Below are 17,897 nucleotides of genomic sequence, written 5' to 3'. Positions count from 1 at the left end.
GTATCACTAGATAGATAGTCCTGTTGTATCACTAGAAAGATAGTCCTGTTGCATCACTAGATAGATAGTCCTGTTGTATCACTAGATAGACAGTCCTGTTGTATCACTCGATAGATAGTCCTGTTGTATCACTAGTTAGATAGTCCTGTTGTATCACTAGTTAGATAGTCCTGTTGTATCACTAGATAGTCCTGTTGTATCGCTAGATAGATAGTCCTGTTGTATCGCTAGATAGATAGTCCTGTTGTATCGCTAGATAAATAGTCCTGTTGCATCACAAGGTAGATAGTCCTGTTGTATCACTAGATAGATAGTCATGTTGTATCGCTAGAAATATAGTCCTGTTGTATCGCTAGACAGATAGTCCTGTTGTATCGCTAGATAGATAGTCCTGTTGTATCGCTAGATAGATAGTCCTGTTGTATCGCTAGATAGTCCTGTTGTATCACTAGATAGTCCTGTTGTATCGCTAGATAGATAGTCCTGTTGTATCGCTAGATAGATAGTCCTGTTGTATCGCTAGATAGTCCTGTTGTATCACTAGATAGTCCTGTTGTATCGCTAGATAGATAGTCCTGTTGTATCGCTAGATAAATAGTCCTGTTGCATCACTAGGTAGATAGTCCTGTTGTATCACTAGATAGATAGCCCTGTTGTATCACTAGATAGATAGTCCTTTTGCATCATCATGACAGATAGTCCTGTTGTATCACTAGATAGATAGTCCTGTTGTATCACTAGATAGACAGTCCTGTTGTATCACTAGATAGATAGCCCTGTTGTATCACTAGATAGTCCTGTTGTATCGCTGGACAGATCGTCCTGTTGTATCGCTAGATAGTTAGTCCTGTTGTATCGCTAGATAAATAGTCCTGTTGCATCACTAGGTAGATAGTCCTGTTGTATCACTAGATAGATAGTCCTGTTGTATCACTAGGTAGATAGTCCTGTTGTATCACTAGATAGATAGTCCTGTTGTATCGCTAGAAAGATAGTCCTGTTGTATCGCTAGATAGATAGTCCTGTTGTATCACTAGATAGATAGTCCTGTTGTATCACTAGATAGATAGTCCTTTTGCATCATCATGACAGATAGTCCTGTTGTATCACTAGATAGTCCTGTTGTATCACTAGATAGTCCTGTTGTATCACTAGATAGATAGTCCTTTTGCATCATCATGACAGATAGTCCTGTTGTATCACTAGATAGATAGTCCTGTTGTATCACTAGATAGATAGTCCTGTTGCATCACTAGGTAGATAGTCCTGTTGTATCACTAGATAGATAGTCCTGTTGTATCACTAGATAGATAGTCCTGTTGTATCACTAGATAGATAGTCCTTTTGCATCATCATGACAGATAGTCCTGTTGTATCACTAGATAGATAGTCCTGTTGTATCACTAGATAGATAGTCCTGTTGTATCACTAGAAAGATAGTCCTGTTGTATAACTAGATAGATAGTCCTGTTGTATCACTAGATAGATAGTCCTGTTGTATCACTATGTAGATAGTCCTGTTGCATCACTCGATAGATAGTCCTGTTGTATCACTAGATAGATAGTCCTCTTGCATCACTAGATAGATAGTCCTGTTGTATCACTAGATAGATAGTCCTGTTGCATCACTAGATAGATAGTCCTGTTGTATCACTAGATAGATAGTCCTGTTGTATCACTAGGTAGATAGTCCTGTTGTATCACTCGATAGATAGTCCTGTTGTATCACTCGATAGATAGTCCTGTTGTATCTTTAGATTGATAGTCCTGTTGTATCACTATGTAGATAGTCCTGTTGCATCACTCGATAGATAGTCCTGTTGTATCACTAGATAGATAGTCCTGTTGTATCACTCGATAGATAGTCCTGTTCTATCTTTAGATTGATAGTCCTGTTGTATCACTAGTAAGATAGTCCTGTTGTATCACTAGATAGTCCTGTTGTATCACTAGAAAGATAGTCCTGTTGTATCACTAGATAAATAGTCCTGTTGTATCACTAGATAGATAGTCCTGTTGTATCACTAGATAGATAGTCCTCTTGCATCACTAGATAGATAGTCCTGTTGTATCACTAGATAGATAGTCCTGTTGCATCACTAGATAGATAGTCCTGTTGTATCACTAGATAGATAGTCCTGTTGTATCACTAGATAGATAGTCCTGTTGTATCACTAGAAAGATAGTCCTGTTGTATAACTAGATAGATAGTCCTGTTGTATCACTAGATAGATAGTCCTGTTGTATCACTATGTAGATAGTCCTGTTTCATCACTCGATAGATAGTCCTGTTGTATCACTAGATAGATAGTCCTGTTGCAACACTAGATAGATAGTCCTGTTGTATCACTAGATAGATAGTCCTGTTGTATCATTACCTGCTGTTCTGACATCACTAGATAGTTGATGAATAATGATGATAAATTATGATTGCCGTATGAATAATGATGATGAATTATGATTACCGTATGAATAATGATGATAAATTATGATTGCCATATGAATAATGATGAAAAATTATGATTACCATATGAATAATGATGATAAATTATGATTACCGGATGAATAATGAGGATAAATTATGATTACCGCATGAATAATAAATGAGATAGTAAATGGCACTTGGACACAAGAACAACACGTTTAATAATTTGTCCAACATATAGACCTCCACTACGGCCTTACATTTACATTTACGTCATTTAGCAGACGCTCTTATCCAGAGCGACTTACAAATTGGTGCATTCACCTTATGATATCTAGTGGAACAACCACTTTACAATAGTACATCTATCTAATTTTTTTTTTGGGGGGGGGGTTAGAAGGATTACTTTATCCTATCCCAGGTATTCCTTAAAGAGGTGGGGTTTCAGGTGTCTCCGGAAGGTGGCGTACGACGGAACGCGTGTCATTCAACAATCACACCATATGATCGGTGTCGTACATTACATTAGGCTATGCAACGTCCTCATGTAGAAGAAAAACACACGTCTCTCTTTATGGATGAACTGATTAGCATAATGTCAGGACAGTTTCCTGTCTCGCTGAACGGCTGTTACTCTGGTCCCCATTGTTATGCAGACTGTCCTGTTGGTTCTTCAGGTCACACAGACGGGTGCTCTCAGGATGTTATGAGAGTGGAAGCTTCACACGGGATTGCAATTAGACAGAAGGAAAAGGTTGAAGAGGAATACGGTCTCCTGCGTCCCAAATGGGACCCTATTCCCATATATAGTGCATTACTTTTGACCAGAGCCTGTATGGAATAGGTTGCCATTTGGGACTTAAACACTGTTTCCAATGACAAGGACTGGTTTTGACTGGTTTTGTCTGCATTTGTCTGTTTTCTTTGGGTGTAGAAATCCATATTTTTTTTAAATAAAATTTGCTTCAAAAACTTTTTTTTCTAGTTTCTGTTGTTCTAAGATTGCTTCTCGGTGCGAATGTGCGAGGCGAATCTCAGATTAGTTCTCCAAACACTCACCGTTCAATCAAATCTCACAACAGAAAAGGTGGACTGTTGACCAATCAAATTTCAGATCAAAGCAGGTGCGGAAAACCCCCTGTGGGTTTATGTCAACGTCACATCAAAAGTGGAAAATGTTTGCATTTTAGCTAACCCTTTTCCTAACATTAACCTAATTCTCCTAACCTGCTGCGTTCATTCTCCTAACCTGCTGAGTTCATTCTCCTAACCTGCTGCGTTCATTCTCCTAACCTGTTGCGTTCATTCTCCTAACCTGCTGCGTTCATTCTCCTAACCTGCTGCGTTCATTCTCCTAACCTGCTGCGTTCATTCTCCTAACCTGCTGCGTGAATTCTCCTAACCTGCTGCATGAATTCTCCTAACCTGCTGCGTTCATTCTCCTAACCTGCTGCGTGAATTCTCTTAACCTGCTGCGTTCATTCTCTTAACCTGCTGCGTTCATTCTCCTAACCTGCTGCGTGAATTCTCCTAACCTGCTGCGTGAATTCTCCTAACCTGCTGCGCGAATTCTCCTAACCTGCTGCGTGAATTCTCCTAACCTGCTGCGTTCATTCTCCTAACCTGCTGCGTGAATTCTCCTAACCTGCTGCGTGAATTCTCCTAACCTGCTGCGTGAATTCTCCTAACCTGCTACGTTAATTCTCCTAACCTGCTGCGTTCATTCTCCTAACCTGCTGCGTTCATTCTCCTAACCTGCTGCGTTTATTCTCCTAACCTGCTGCGTTCATTCTCCTAACCTGCTACGTTCATTCTCCTACCCTGCTCCGAAAGGTCAAATCTGCCATAAACTGTACTCTATCTTGTCAAAACCCCTGTGGCTTCAAAATGTCGAAGTTTCTGCAGCAACACTCTGATATCTAACCCACTCCGATGCTGAGGTGGTCTGTCTGTTAAACAGCAACACTCTGATATTTAACCCACTCCGATGCTGAGGTGGTCTGTCTGTTAATAAACAGCAACACTCTGATATCTAACCCACTCCGATGCTGAGGTGGTCTGTCTGTTAATAAACAGCAACACTCTGATATCTAACCCACTCCGATGCTGAGGTGGTCTGTCTGTTAAACTCTCTCCACTCCATAACCTTGGCCAACTAAACTCTGATTGGTTGCATGCAGCCTGGCAACGGTGATGCTGACATAAGAAGCCAACCAGATGCAGGCAGTTACATGGTTTGGACCCGGTGCTATCCGAAATTTATTTTTGAAACTGTCGCAAAGTTAACTAAAAAGCAGCATTCCCCAGGAGAGGATGGCTCTCACTTCAGCAGTGATGAATTCATGAACTTCTTTGAGGAAAAGATCATGATCATTAGAAAGCAAATTACGGACTCCTCTTTAAATCTGCGTATTCCTCCAATGCTCCATTGTCCTGAGTCTGCACAACCCTGCCAGGACCTAGGATCAAGGGAGACACTAAAGTGTTTTAGTACTATATCTCTTGACACAATGATGAAAATAATCACGGCCTCTAAACCTTCAAGCTGCATACTGGACCCTATTCCAACTAAACTACTGAAAGAGCTGCTTTCTGTGCTTGGCCCTCCTATGTTGAACATAATAAACGGCTCTCTATCCACCGGATGTGTACCAAACTCACTAAAAGTGGCAGTAATAAAGCCTCTCTTGAAAAAGCCAAATCTTGACCCAGAAATTATAAAAAACTATCGGCCTATATCGAATCTTCCATTCCTGTCAAAAATTTTTGAAAAAGCTGTTGCGCAGCAACTCACTGCCTTCCTGAAGACAAACAATGTACACGAAACGCTTCAGTCTGGTTTTAGACCCCATCATAGCACTGAGACTGCACTTGTGAAGGTGGTAAATGACCTTTTAATGACGTCAGACCGAGGTTCTGCGTCTGTCCTCGTGCTCCTAGATCTTAGTGCTGCTTTTGATACCATCGATCACCACATGCTTTTGGAGAGATTGGAAACCCAAATTGGTCTACATGGACAAGTTCTGGCCTGGTTTAGGTCTTATCTGTCAGAAAGATATCAGTTTGTCTCTGTGAATGGTTTGTCCTCTGACAAATCATCTGTAAATTTCGGTGTTCCTCAAGGTTCCGTTTTAGGACCACTATTGTTTTCACTATATATTTTACCTCTTGGGGATGTCATTCAAAAATATAATGTTAAATTTCACTGCTATGCAGATGACACACAGCTGTACATTTCAATGAAACATGGTGAAGCCCCAAAATTGCCCTCGCTAGAAGCCTGTGTCTCAGACATAAGGAAGTGGATGGCTGCAAACTTTCTACTCTTAAACTCGGACAAAACAGAGATGCTTGTTCTAGGTCCCAAGAAACAAAGAGATCTTCTGTTGAATCTGACAATTAATCTGGATGGTTGTACAGTCGTCTCAAATAAAACTGTGAAGGACCTCGGCGTTACTCTGAACCCTGATCTCTCTTTTGAAGAACATATCAAGACTGTTTCAAGGACAGCTTTTTTCCATCTACGTAACATTGCAAAAGTCAAACTTTCTGTCCAAAAATGACGCAGAAAAATGTATCCATGCCTTTGTTACTTCTAAGTTGGACTACTGCAATGCTCTACTTTCCGGCTACCTGGATAAAGCACTAAATAAACTTCAGTTCGTGCTAAATACGGCTGCTAGAATCCTGATTAGAACCAAAAAATTTTATCATATTACTCCAGTGCTAGCCTCCCTACACTGGCTTCCTGTTAAGGCAAGGGCTGATTTCAAGGTTTTACTGCTAACCTACAAAGCATGACATGGGCTTGCTCCTACCTATCTTTCCGATTTGGTCCTGCCGTACATACCTACACGTACGCTACGGTCACAAGATGCGGGCCTCCTAATTGTTCCTAGAATTTCTAAGCAAACAGCTGGAGGCAGGGCTTTCTCCTATAGAGCTCCATTTTTATGGAATAGTCTGCCTACCCATGTGAGAGACACAGACTCAGTCTCAACCTTTAAGTCTTTACTGAAGACATATCTCTTCAGTAGGTCCTATGATTAAGTGTAGTCTGGCCCAGGGGTGTGAAGGTGAACGGAAAGGCTGGAGCAACAAAACGCCCTTGCTGTCTCTGCCTGGCCGGTTTCCCCTCTTTCCACTGGGATTCTCTGCCTCTACCCCTATTACGGTGGCTGAGTCACTGGCTTGCTGGTGTTCTTCCATGCCGTCCCTGGGAGGGGTGCGTCACTTGAGTGGGTTGAGTCACTGACGTGGTCTTCCTGTCTGGGTTGGCGCCCCGCCTTGGGCTGTGCCGTGGCGGAGATCTTTGTGGGCTATACTCGGCCTTGTCCCGGGATGGTATGTTGGTGGTTGGAGATATCCCTCCAGTGGTGTGGAGGCTGTGCTTTGGCAAAGTGGGTCGGGTTATATCCTACCTGTTTGGCCCTGCCCGGGGGTTTCATCGGATGGGGCCACAGTGTCTCCTGACCGCTCCTGTCTCAGCATCCAGTATTTATGCTGCAGTATGTGTCGGGGGGCTAGGGTCAGTCTGTCACATCTGGAGTATTTCTCTTGTCTTTTCCGGTGTCCTGTGTGAATTTAAATATGCTCTCTAATTCTCTCTTTCTTTCTTTCTCTCTCTCGGAGGACCTGAGCCCTAGGACAATGCCTCAGGACTACCTGGCTTGATGACTCCTTGCTGTCCCCAGTTCACCTGGCCGTGCTGCTGCTCCAGTTCCAACTGTTCTGCCTGCAGCTATGGAACCCTGACCTGTTCACCGGACGTGCTACCTGTCCCAGACCTGTTGTCCCAGACCTGCTGGAACCCTGACCTATTCACCGGACATGCTACCTGTCCCAGACCTGCTGTTTTCAACTCTCTAGAGACAGCAGGAGCGGTAGAGATACTCTCAAAGATCGGCTATGAAAAAGCCAACTGACACTTACTCTTGTGTTACTGACTTGTTGCACCCTCGACAACTACTACGATTATTATTATTTGACAATGCTGGTCATTTATGAACATTTGAACATCTAGGCCATGTGCTGTTATAATCTCCACCCGGCACAGCCAGAAGAGGACTGGCCACCCCTCATAGCCTGGTTCCTCTCTAGGTTTCTTCCTAGGTTTTGGCCTTTCTAGGGAGTTTTTCCTAGCCACCGTGCTTCTACACCTGCATTGCTTGCTGTTTGGGGTTTTAGGCTGGGTTTCTGTACAGCACTTTGTGATATCAGCTGATGTAAGAAGGGCTATATAAATACATTTGATTTGATTTGCTTAGACCAGTCTCCTCCAGCTGCAGGCAGGTACCTGGTTTGGACCAGGTGCTTAGACCAGTCTCCTCCAGCTGCAGACAGTTACCTGGTTTGGACCAGGTGCTTAGACCAGTCTCTTCCATCTGTAGACAGTTACCTCCCTAGACTAGACTACAACAATACAATACAATGATCCTCCCTAGACTAGTCTACAACAATACAATGATCCTCCCTAGACTAGTCTACGACAATACAATACAATGATCCTCCCGAGACTAGTCTACAACAATACAATGATCCTCCCTAGACTAGTCTACAACAATACAATGATCCTCCCTAGACTAGTCTACGACAATACAATACAATGATCCTCCCGAGACTAGTCTACAACAATACAATGATCCTCCCTAGACTAGTCTACAACAATACAATGATCCTCCCTAGACTAGTCTACAACAATACAATGATCCTCCCTAGACTAGTCTACAACAATACAATGATCCTCCTTAGACTAGTCTACAACAATACAATGATCCTCCCTAGACTAGTCTACAACAATACAATGATCCTCCCTAGACTAGTCTACAACAATACAATGATCCTCCCTAGACTAGTCTACAACAATACAATACAATGATCCTCTCTAGACTAGTCTACAACAATACAATGATCCTCCCTAGTCTACAACAATACAATGATCCTCCCTAGACTAGTCTACAACAATACAATGATCCTCCCTAGACTAGTCTACAACAATACAATACAATGATCCTCCCTAGACTAGTCTTCAACAATACAATGATCCTCCCTAGACAGGGTCTATTGACTGACAGGGTCTATTTACCTTAAATGACAGTCTAAACTAAGTAGGTGAGAGGTGGAGGGTGAACTCTCCCTGCCTGTCCACCTATTGAGATGTGTCTCTTGTTGTCATGACTACCTGGAACACCTATTGAGATGTGTCTCATTGTCATCACTACCTGGAACACCTATTGAGATGTGTCTCTTGTTGTCATGACTACCTGGAACACCTATTGAGATGTCTCTTGTTGTCATGACTACCTGGAACACCTATTGAGATGTCTCTTGTTGTCGTGACTACCTGGAACACCTATTGAGATGTGTCTCTTGTTGTCATGACTACCTTGGAACACCTATTGAGATGTGTCTCATTGTTGTCATGACTACCTGGAACACCTATTGAGATGTGTCTCATTGTTGTCATGACTACCTGGAACACCTATTGAGATGTCTCTTGTTGTCATGACTACCTGGAACACCTATTGAGATGTCTCTTGTTGTCATGACTACCTAACACCTATTGAGATGTGTCTCTTGTTGTCATGACTAGCTGGACCACCTATTGAGATGTGTCTCTTGTTGTCATGACTACCTGGTGGTCGTGCAGCTTGGGTCTCCATGATCCACAGTATTTCTGAATCAATTGGCTGATATATTTTAATTGTACAACTCAAATACTGAATTTTTTAGCTAGACATACTGAGTGACAAAACATTAAGAACACCTTCCTAATATAGTTACACCACCCCCTTTTTCCCTCAGAACAGCCTCAACGCGTCGGAAGGGCCTCAGCGCGTCTGGAAGGGCCTCAGCGCGTCTGGAAGGGCCTCCGCGCGTCGGGAAGGGCCTCGGCGCGTCTGGAAGGGCTTCGACGCGTCGGGCAGGAACTGGAATTGTGTCAAAAGCGTTCCACAGGGATGCTGGGCCATGTAATCTCCAATGCTTCCCACAGTTATGTCAAGTTGGCTGGATGTCCTTTGGGTGGTGGGCAATTCTTGATACACACAGGAAACTGTTGAGTGTGAAAAACCCAGCAGCTTTGCAGTTCTTGACACTGGCACAAACTTCAATACCCTGTTCAAAGGCATTAAATATTTTGTCTTGCCCTCTGAATGGCACACATACAGAATTCATGTCTCAATTGTCTCAAGGCTTGAAAATCCTTCTTTAACCTGTCTCCTCCCCTTCATCGACACTGATTGAAGTGGATTTAACCTCTTAGGGCTAGGGGGCAGTATTTACACAGCCGGATAAAAAACGTACCCGATTTAATCTGGTTACTACTCCTACCCAGTAACTAGAATATGCATATACTTATTAGATATGGATAGAAAACACGCTAAAGTTTCTAAAACTGCTTGAATGGTGTCTGTGAGTATAACAGAACTCATATGGCAGGCAAAAACCTGAGAGATTCCTTTACAGGAAGTGGCCTGTCTGACCATTTATTGGCTTTCTTTGACATCTCTTTCCAAAACAAAGGATCTCTGCGGTAACGTGACACTTCCCACGGCTCCCATAGGCTCTCAGAGCCCGGGAAAAAGCTGAATGTTGTCATTCCAGCCCCAGGCTGAAACACATTATCGCCTTTGTCAAGTGGCCGATCAGGGGACAGTGGGCTTAGGCGCGTGCACTGGTCGCCCCCGTCTTTCTTTTTTTCCCTCTATTTACCGAAATGCAGATTCCCGGTCGGAATGTTATCGCTTTTTTACGAGATAAATGGCATAAAAATTGATTTTAAACAGTGGTTGACATGCTTCGAAGTACGGTAATGGAATATTTAGAATTTTTTTGTCACGAATTGCGCCATGCTCGTAACCCTGATTTACCATTTCGGATAGTGTCTACAACGCACGAACAAAACGCCGCTATTTGGATATAACGATGGATTATTTGGGACCAAACCAACATTTGTTATTGAAGTAGAAGTCCTGGGAGTGCATTCTGACGAAGAACACCAAAGGTAATAACATTTTTGTTATAGTAAATCTGACTTTGGTGAAGGCTAAACTTGCTGGGTGTCTAAATAGCTAGCCCGTGATGGCTGGGCTATGTACTTAGAATATTGCAAAATGTGCTTTCACCAAAAAGCTATTTTAAAATCGGACATCGAGTGCATAGAGGAGTTCTGTATCTATAATTTTTAAAATAATTGTTATGCTTTTTGTGAACGTTTATCGTGAGTAATTTAGTAAATTGTTAGTAAATTCCCCGGAAGTTTGCGGGGGGTATGCTAGTTCTGAACGTCACATGCTAATGTAAAAAGCTGTTTTTTGATATAAATATGAACTTGATTGAACAAAACATGCATGTATTGTATAACATAATGTCCTATGGTTGTCATCTGATGAAGATCATCAAAGGTTAGTGCTGCATTTAGCTGTGGTTTGGGTTTATGTGACATTATATGCTAGCTTGAAAAATGGGTGTCTGATTATTTCTGGCTTGGTACTCTGCTGACATAATCTAATGTTTTGCTTTCGTTGTAAAGCCTTTTTGAAATCGGACAGTGTGGTTAGATTAACGAGAGTCTTGTCTTTAAATAGCTGTAAAATAGTCATATGTTTGAGAAATTGAAGTAATAGCATTTCTAAGGTATTTGAAAATCGCGCCACAGGATTCAACTGGCTGTTACGTAGGTGGGACGATTTGGTGCAACCTAGCCCAGAGAGGTTAACAGGTGACATCAATAAGGGATCATAGCTTCACCTGGACTTACCTGGTCAGTCTGTCATGGAAAGAGCAGGTGTTCTTAATGTTTTGTAGACTCAGTGTATAATGGTGTGATAGTTCTAAAGAATGTTTCATACAAAACCCCACTGATGAAATAAATCTGTACAATTATTTACAAAAATAATACATTGAGAAGTATCTGAAAACAAGATCAATTTCCATTGTCCCAGAATGTAATACATTTATTTATTTAATCTTTGTTTAATCTAGGCTAGTCAGTTAATACAGCCTGGAATCGAACCAGGGTCTGTAGTGACGCCTCTAACACTGAGATGAACTGCCTTAGGCCGCTGCGCCACTCGGGAACCCTTTGGCAGGTAGTAGTAGGGAAACCAGCAGTGAGACCTTAGCAGCAGGCCTGTACAGTACAATACATGGGTTGAGTCACAAATGGCACCCTATTCCCTATATAGTGCACTACTTTAGACCAGAGCCCTATGGAACCCTATTCCCTATGTAGTGCACTACTTTAGACCAGAGCTCTATGGCACCCTATTCCCTATATAGTGCACTACTTTAGACCAGAGCCCTATGGCATCCTATTCCCTATATATAGTGCACTACTTTAGACCAGAGCCCTATGGCATCCTATTCCCTATATATAGTGCACTACTTTAGACCAGAGCCCTATGGAACCCTATTCCCCATATATAGTGCACTACTTTAGACCAGAGCCCTATGGAACCCTGTTCCCTATGTAGTGCACTAATGTTGACCAGATATTTGTGTATCTCTGCTGAAAAGTAATTGTAAATAGGGTTTCCATTTGAGTGTCAACCCATCTCTCAGAGCTGACTGCTGGTTCTCAGGATGGACCGTGTGAAGGGCAGCAGGTGGTTGTATTTGGGTGTGATGGTGACGACGGCAGCAGCGGTGTAGGGGTCCAAGGCTACGATACGGTGCAGTGCTGAGCAGCCCTGATGTATCTCATCAAGGCTCTGGTCTGTGTTCAGGGTCACATCCATCTGACACGACCCTTCCTCTGGGTAGAGCTCGTCACCTGGTAAGAGGAGGAGACACACACACACACACACACACACACACACACACACACACACACACACACACACACACACACTAAACAGTAAAACGATCATCCGGCAGTAAACGTATCAAATCAGATTGACTTCACATGAGAAGAAAACCACCTAAATTCATCGGGAGAATAATATAACAAACAAAAAAAACTATTAAAAAATCTAAAGATCTCCTTTTCTCTCAACTGAGGAAGCCGGCTTGCTGGTAGCCCAAATCACCCTCCATGAAGTCAAAAGAGCACGAAGCGACGTGAATAAAGGGCGCTGGGCGACGTGAATAAAGGGCGCGGGGCGACGTGAATAAAGGGCACTGCATAAAAATGTTATATCCTTGTACTGCTACTGCTATATCATCAAATTAATTATCTAAGTCTGTCTCAGAAATGGCTAATATATTTACTGTACGTTATCTGATGTTAGCAAGTTATGGAGTTCATGAACCTTATTTCAGAAGATATAAATATATATATTAATATTAATTAATATGGCCTATTTTTAGCCCTTTCAAGGGTACCTTACAAAGAAACAAAAAACAATGGCCTGAAACTCATATCTTCATTTCTTTTCAAACAAATGGACATATGGGCAATTCATTATACATCTCCTTATTTTAAAACGTTTTCTCGAAATAAGCTTTGTTGTACAATTAAAAAAGATCAAATACACCGCAAACAGTCATCAATAACATAATGAATTCAGAGTTTGTGATATTATATGGAGGCTGAATATATTCCTTCCACAACCATCAGAACCACTAATAATTTAATTTGTTTATTAAAATAGTTGTACCTGCTTTTTTCCCCCCAATTATCACTGATCTCTTTCAGGTTTGACTATAAAAATAAAAAAACACCCTTTTACTAAGACATTTAACCAGAACCATGAATAACGCACATTCACTAATAATGTAGCAGGTGTTATAGAACATAACACTGGTCTCATCAACAATCTCTCAGGCCCACGTGCTAGTGAGTAGCCAGCTAATCTTTTATAGTCCAAGTTTAGCCAACTTGGATCAAGGTGTTCCCTGTGGCTCAGTTGGTAGAGCATGGTGTTTGCAACGCCAGGGTTGTGGGTTCGATTCCCACGGGGGCCCGCACAAATAAATAAGTCAAATAAAAAAACGAATGAAATGTATGCATTCACTACTGTAAGGATAAGCGTGTCTGCTAAATGACTAAAATGTAAATGTAAGGTATAATTTCACAAGTTCTGAACTCAGCTAACAAGGCAAAACAGTTGAATTGTTATGAACACAGCACACTGTCCGTCTCCAACTGTTTTAACAGCACGTTAGCCTGTTCACATGTTGAATGTAAATGGCCTACCTTATTTTTCTAAGAATGAGAACGAGTTGTCATTTTATAAAACATAGACTAAACAGCTAGTATAACAATCTTTATTTGACTAAAATGCTGCTAGCGATACGTGGAACCGTAATGCGAGTGCGACAAACTGAGCATTCATTTCCTAGAATGAACGTTTATTGGTACATCCGTTTTAGTACGGGTTTGTAAAATTCACTCTGGCTATCTACTCCGTTTTCAGAGCGTTCTCGTCTGAGTGTGCCAGAGCCAGAATAACTGACGAATTTACGAACGCTCAACACCCGTTGAATATGGCCGGTGTCAGTAAACGTTGGCAAGAAAATCGTAATTAATTTGTTGCTAGCAGCACAGTTGCAGTCACCAACACTCTGGATAACATGAAAACAGCCTAACCAGCTGTGCTTGGGCCAGTAAAATGGTCAGAGTGGTGTGTTCTCTCATTTGTGTCTGGAAGATGCTAGCAAGCTAGCCGAAGATAGCCAGTTAGCATAGCCAGTTAGCATAGCCAGTTAGCATAGCCAGTTAGCATAGCCAGTTAGCATAGCCAGTTAGCATAGCCAGTTAGCTTGGGTGCTTGACTGCTGTGAGGTCAGAACGCTCGGATCAACCCTACTCCTCGGCCAGAGTGTCCAGTGTGCGCTCTGAACGCTCAGAGAGCAGAAGGCCCTGAATTCACGAATGGACAATCTGACAACGCTCTGAATTAACCTGTTGGGGCTAGGGGGCAGTATTTGCACGGCTGGATAAAAAAACGTACCCGATTTAATCTGGTTACTAATCCTACCCAGTAACTAGAATATGCATATACTTATTATATATGGATAGAAAACACCCTAAATTTTCTAAAACTGTTTGAATGGTGTCTGTGAGTATAACAGAACTCATTTGGCAGGCAAAACCCTGAGACATTTTCTGACAGGAAGTGGATACCTGATGTGTTGTATTACCTTTAAACCTATGCCATTGAAAAACACAGGGGCTGAGGAATATTTTGGCACTTCCTATTGCTTCCACTAGATGTCACCAGCCTTTACAAAGTGTTTTGAGTCTTCTGGAGGGAGATCTGACCGAACAAGAGCCATGGAACGATGATGGCCCATTAGACACCTGGCGCGAGTTCATGTTGGGTACCCTCGTTCCAATACGTTATAAAAGAGAATGCATTCGTCCACCTTGAATATTATTCATTTTCTGGTTAAAAAAGGCCCTAATGATTTATGCTATACAACGTTTGACATGTTTGAACGAACGTAAATATATTTTTTCCCCTCGTTCATGAAGTGAAGTCCGGCGGGCTTAGATCATGTGCTAACAAGACGGAGATTTTTGGACATAAATGATGAGCTTTTTTGAACAAAACTACATTCGTTATGGACCTGTGATACCTGGAAGTGACATCTGATGAAGAGAATCAAAGGTAATGGATTATTTACATAGTATTTTCGATTTTAGATCTCCCCAACATGACGGCTGGTCTGTATCGCAACGCGTATTTTTCTGGGCGCAGTGCTCAGATTATTGCAAAGTGTGATTTCCCAGTAAGGTTATTTTTAAATCTGGCAAGTTGATTGCATTCAAGAGATGTAAATCTATAATTCTTTAAATGACAATATAATATTTTACCAATGTTTTCTAATTTTAATTATTTAATTTGTGATGCTGACTTGACTGCCGGTTATTGGAGGGAAACAATTTCCTCAACATCAATGCCATAGTAAAACGCTGTTTTTGGATATAAATATGAACTTGATAGAACTAAAAATGCATGCATTGTCTAACATAATGTCCTAGGAGTGTCATCTGATGGAGATTGTAAAAGGTTAGTGCATCATTTTAGCTGGTTTTATGGTTTTGGTGACCCTGTCTTTGAATTGACAAAACATTACACACAACTCTTGTAAATGTACTGTCCTAACATACTCTAAATTTATGCTTTCGCCGTAAAACCTTTTTGAAATCGTAAAACGTGGTTAGATTAAGGAGATGTTTATCTTTCAAAGGGTGTAAAATAGTTGTATGTTTGAAAAATTTGAATTTTGACATTTATTTGGATTCAAATTTGCCGCTCTTGAAATGCACCTGCTGTTGATGGAGTGCACCACGGGTGGGACGCTTGCGTCCCACCTAGCCCATAGAGGTTAAGTAAATGTAAACCTGGGAGGAGTGATATGTAGTAATCAGACCCTTCATGTAGACCCTAACCTGGGAGGAGGGATATGTAGTAATCAGACCCTTCATGTAGACCCTAACCTGGGAGGAGTGATATGTAGTAATCAGACCCTTCATGTAGACCCTAACCTGGGAGGAGGGATATGTAGTAATCAGACCCTTCATGTAAACCCTAACCTGGGAGGAGGGATATGTAGTAATCAGACCCTTCATGTAGACCCTAACCTGGGAGGAGGGATATGTAGTAATCAGACCCTTCATGTAGACCCTAACCTGGGAGGAGTGATATGTAGCAGCTGTCTGACACCATGCGGACAGGGAGCCACTGTTCACAGCCCTCTGAAGCTCTCTGTCTGGAGAAGCTGTGGAGGTCCTGCAGGGAGGGGAACCGGCACATACGGCTGAGATCATAGAACTGTGGAGGGGCTATCCACATCTCTCTGGCCTGGTAGCTGTGGAGGATCTCTGAGGGGGTGGACCACTGAGAGAGGAGAGGGAGAGAGGGAGATGAGGAGAGAGGGAGAGAGAGGGGGAGGGGGAGAGGGAGGAGAGAGAGGGGGGAGGGGGAGAGGGGAGGAGAGAGAGGGGGGAGGGAGAGAGCGAGGAGGAGAGAGAGGGAGAGGGGAGGAGAGGGAGAGAGAGAGAGAGAGAGAGGAGGAGAGGAGGGAGAGGGGAGGAGAGAGAGGGAGAGGGGAGGAGAGAGAGAGAGAGAGAGGGGAGGGGAGAGAGGAGAGGGGAGGAGGGAGAGGGGAGGAGGGAGAGAGAGAGATGAAGAGGGGGTTTATGTTCAACTAAGATAAAATGATCAGTTTACAACAATATTATGAACTGATGAATACATCATGAATGAATACAGAGTCGCTTAACACTTTGAAACACCACAATAAAATACACTTTCACCTTACTAAGCTATGGTATCACCTTAAAGTGCACAATTTCCTTCTGGTCTTGTAGGGTGTGAGATGGTGTTTCCTGCAAGCAGCAGATGTAGAAGGCCGTGTCGTACCTCCTCTGTTTCCCGTACACACCAGTAGGGGTCAGCCAGTTACCCCATTCATGCAGAGCCCAGATGTTAGGTAGACACTCCAGCTCCCTACACATCCTGATGAAGTTACAGGGGTTCTCGTTTACCAACACTCTCCATTTAGCCAATTCACTCTTGTCACAGAGATCGGTTATTCTGGTTAATTCAGACTGACTGTATCTGTTGTTCTCGATGTTGTTATTCAGTAAAATACTCTCTTCCTCTTTTGACACGACTAGAAGTACACCTGACTCCTCAAACGTTTCCCTCACTGCACAGATTCTCAATGCGACGTCTCCTGGAACGGGAGAACCCAGTTTCTTTCTGTCCGTGGAGAAGATAGGAGGTCTCGTCTCCGGAGGCTGTTTCACAAATCCCAGTCCAAAATTCAGTGAGCTCCGAAAAGATTTAAAAAGATCAAGCCATTGACTTGAGAAATCTGACGGATCCACCATACCGCCGGGAAAGACATAAGCATTCGGCATGAAACCACTCGTACCGCTTCGTTTCAACAACAACACTTCATAGTCGAAGTCGAACCTGTCAGGCAAGTTGGGATGTCCACTGATCGCAGGTGTAGAGGTGCCTTTATCGACACACCTTGTCAAACTATCTACAGTGAGTTTATGTCTCGTACCAGCAGCTAGTATGACCGTCGCGGCTTCCTTCCAGTGTCTCAGAGCCGTATTCATCCTTTTATTCTCTCATTTCCAATCATGTTATTCTGAAACAAAAAGTCCACATCAGCAAATTGTCAAACGTTATTGTTTTGATGTGTCGTCATACGAGCAGGAAGGTCAAGGGCGTAGAAGAAGAACCGTGTTTCCGGTGTGTTGTGTTACTACGCCACCTACTGGATGTGGATGACTGATCTCACCATAGCCTCTATCAATGCAGTTCATGATGGTGATTAAACTGGGGGTGAAGGTTAAAGTTCAGGAAAGTGATTGATGTTTGTGGTTAGTAAACAGATACTGTCAACTTTTTATAACAGGACAAAAATGAATTGATTTGTGGGATTGAATTACAATTGAAGGGAAAGCCATTTTATTCACAAACACAACAACTCACTATCTACTTTTCAAGTCCAAGATGAGAAGGGGTTTTGAAATGTTGAATTCAGTAGTATAAAATCTACA

At 42.4% G+C, this 17,897-nt stretch overlaps 1 protein-coding gene across 1 annotated transcript; it reads right to left on the bottom strand.

Moving 5' to 3' along the window:
- Positions 1 to 11,355: 11,355 nt before the first annotated feature.
- Positions 11,356 to 17,569, bottom strand: LOC106594384 (acyl-coenzyme A diphosphatase NUDT19-like). Its single transcript, XM_045689782.1, has 3 exons — positions 16,656 to 17,569; positions 16,008 to 16,215; positions 11,356 to 12,200 (listed from the first exon to the last, which is right to left on the bottom strand). Exons 1-3 carry the CDS (start codon positions 17,448 to 17,450, stop codon positions 11,986 to 11,988), a joined length of 1,218 nt encoding a protein of 405 aa, XP_045545738.1. The 5' UTR covers positions 17,451 to 17,569; the 3' UTR covers positions 11,356 to 11,985.
- Between the last annotated feature and the right edge of the window lie 328 nt (positions 17,570 to 17,897).

The sequence above is a fragment of the Salmo salar genome, chromosome ssa11, assembly GCF_905237065.1.
Source record: "Salmo salar chromosome ssa11, Ssal_v3.1, whole genome shotgun sequence".
NCBI classification, from domain to species: Eukaryota; Metazoa; Chordata; class Actinopteri; order Salmoniformes; family Salmonidae; genus Salmo; species Salmo salar.
This window is presented reverse-complemented; position numbering and strand designations above follow the sequence as displayed.

Excerpts from the sequence above, each read along its gene's own strand:
- LOC106594384 (XM_045689782.1), bottom strand. The coding sequence starts at position 17,450 with ATGAATACGGCTCTGAGACACTGGAAGGAAGCCGCGACGGTCATACTA. Across the intron at positions 16,216-16,655 it reads AGGAAATTGTGCACTTTAAG|TGGTCCACCCCCTCAGAGAT; the intron begins GTGATACCATAG and ends CTCCTCTCTCAG. Across the intron at positions 12,201-16,007 it reads CTACATATCACTCCTCCCAG|GTGACGAGCTCTACCCAGAG; the intron begins GTTAGGGTCTAC and ends TCCTCTTACCAG.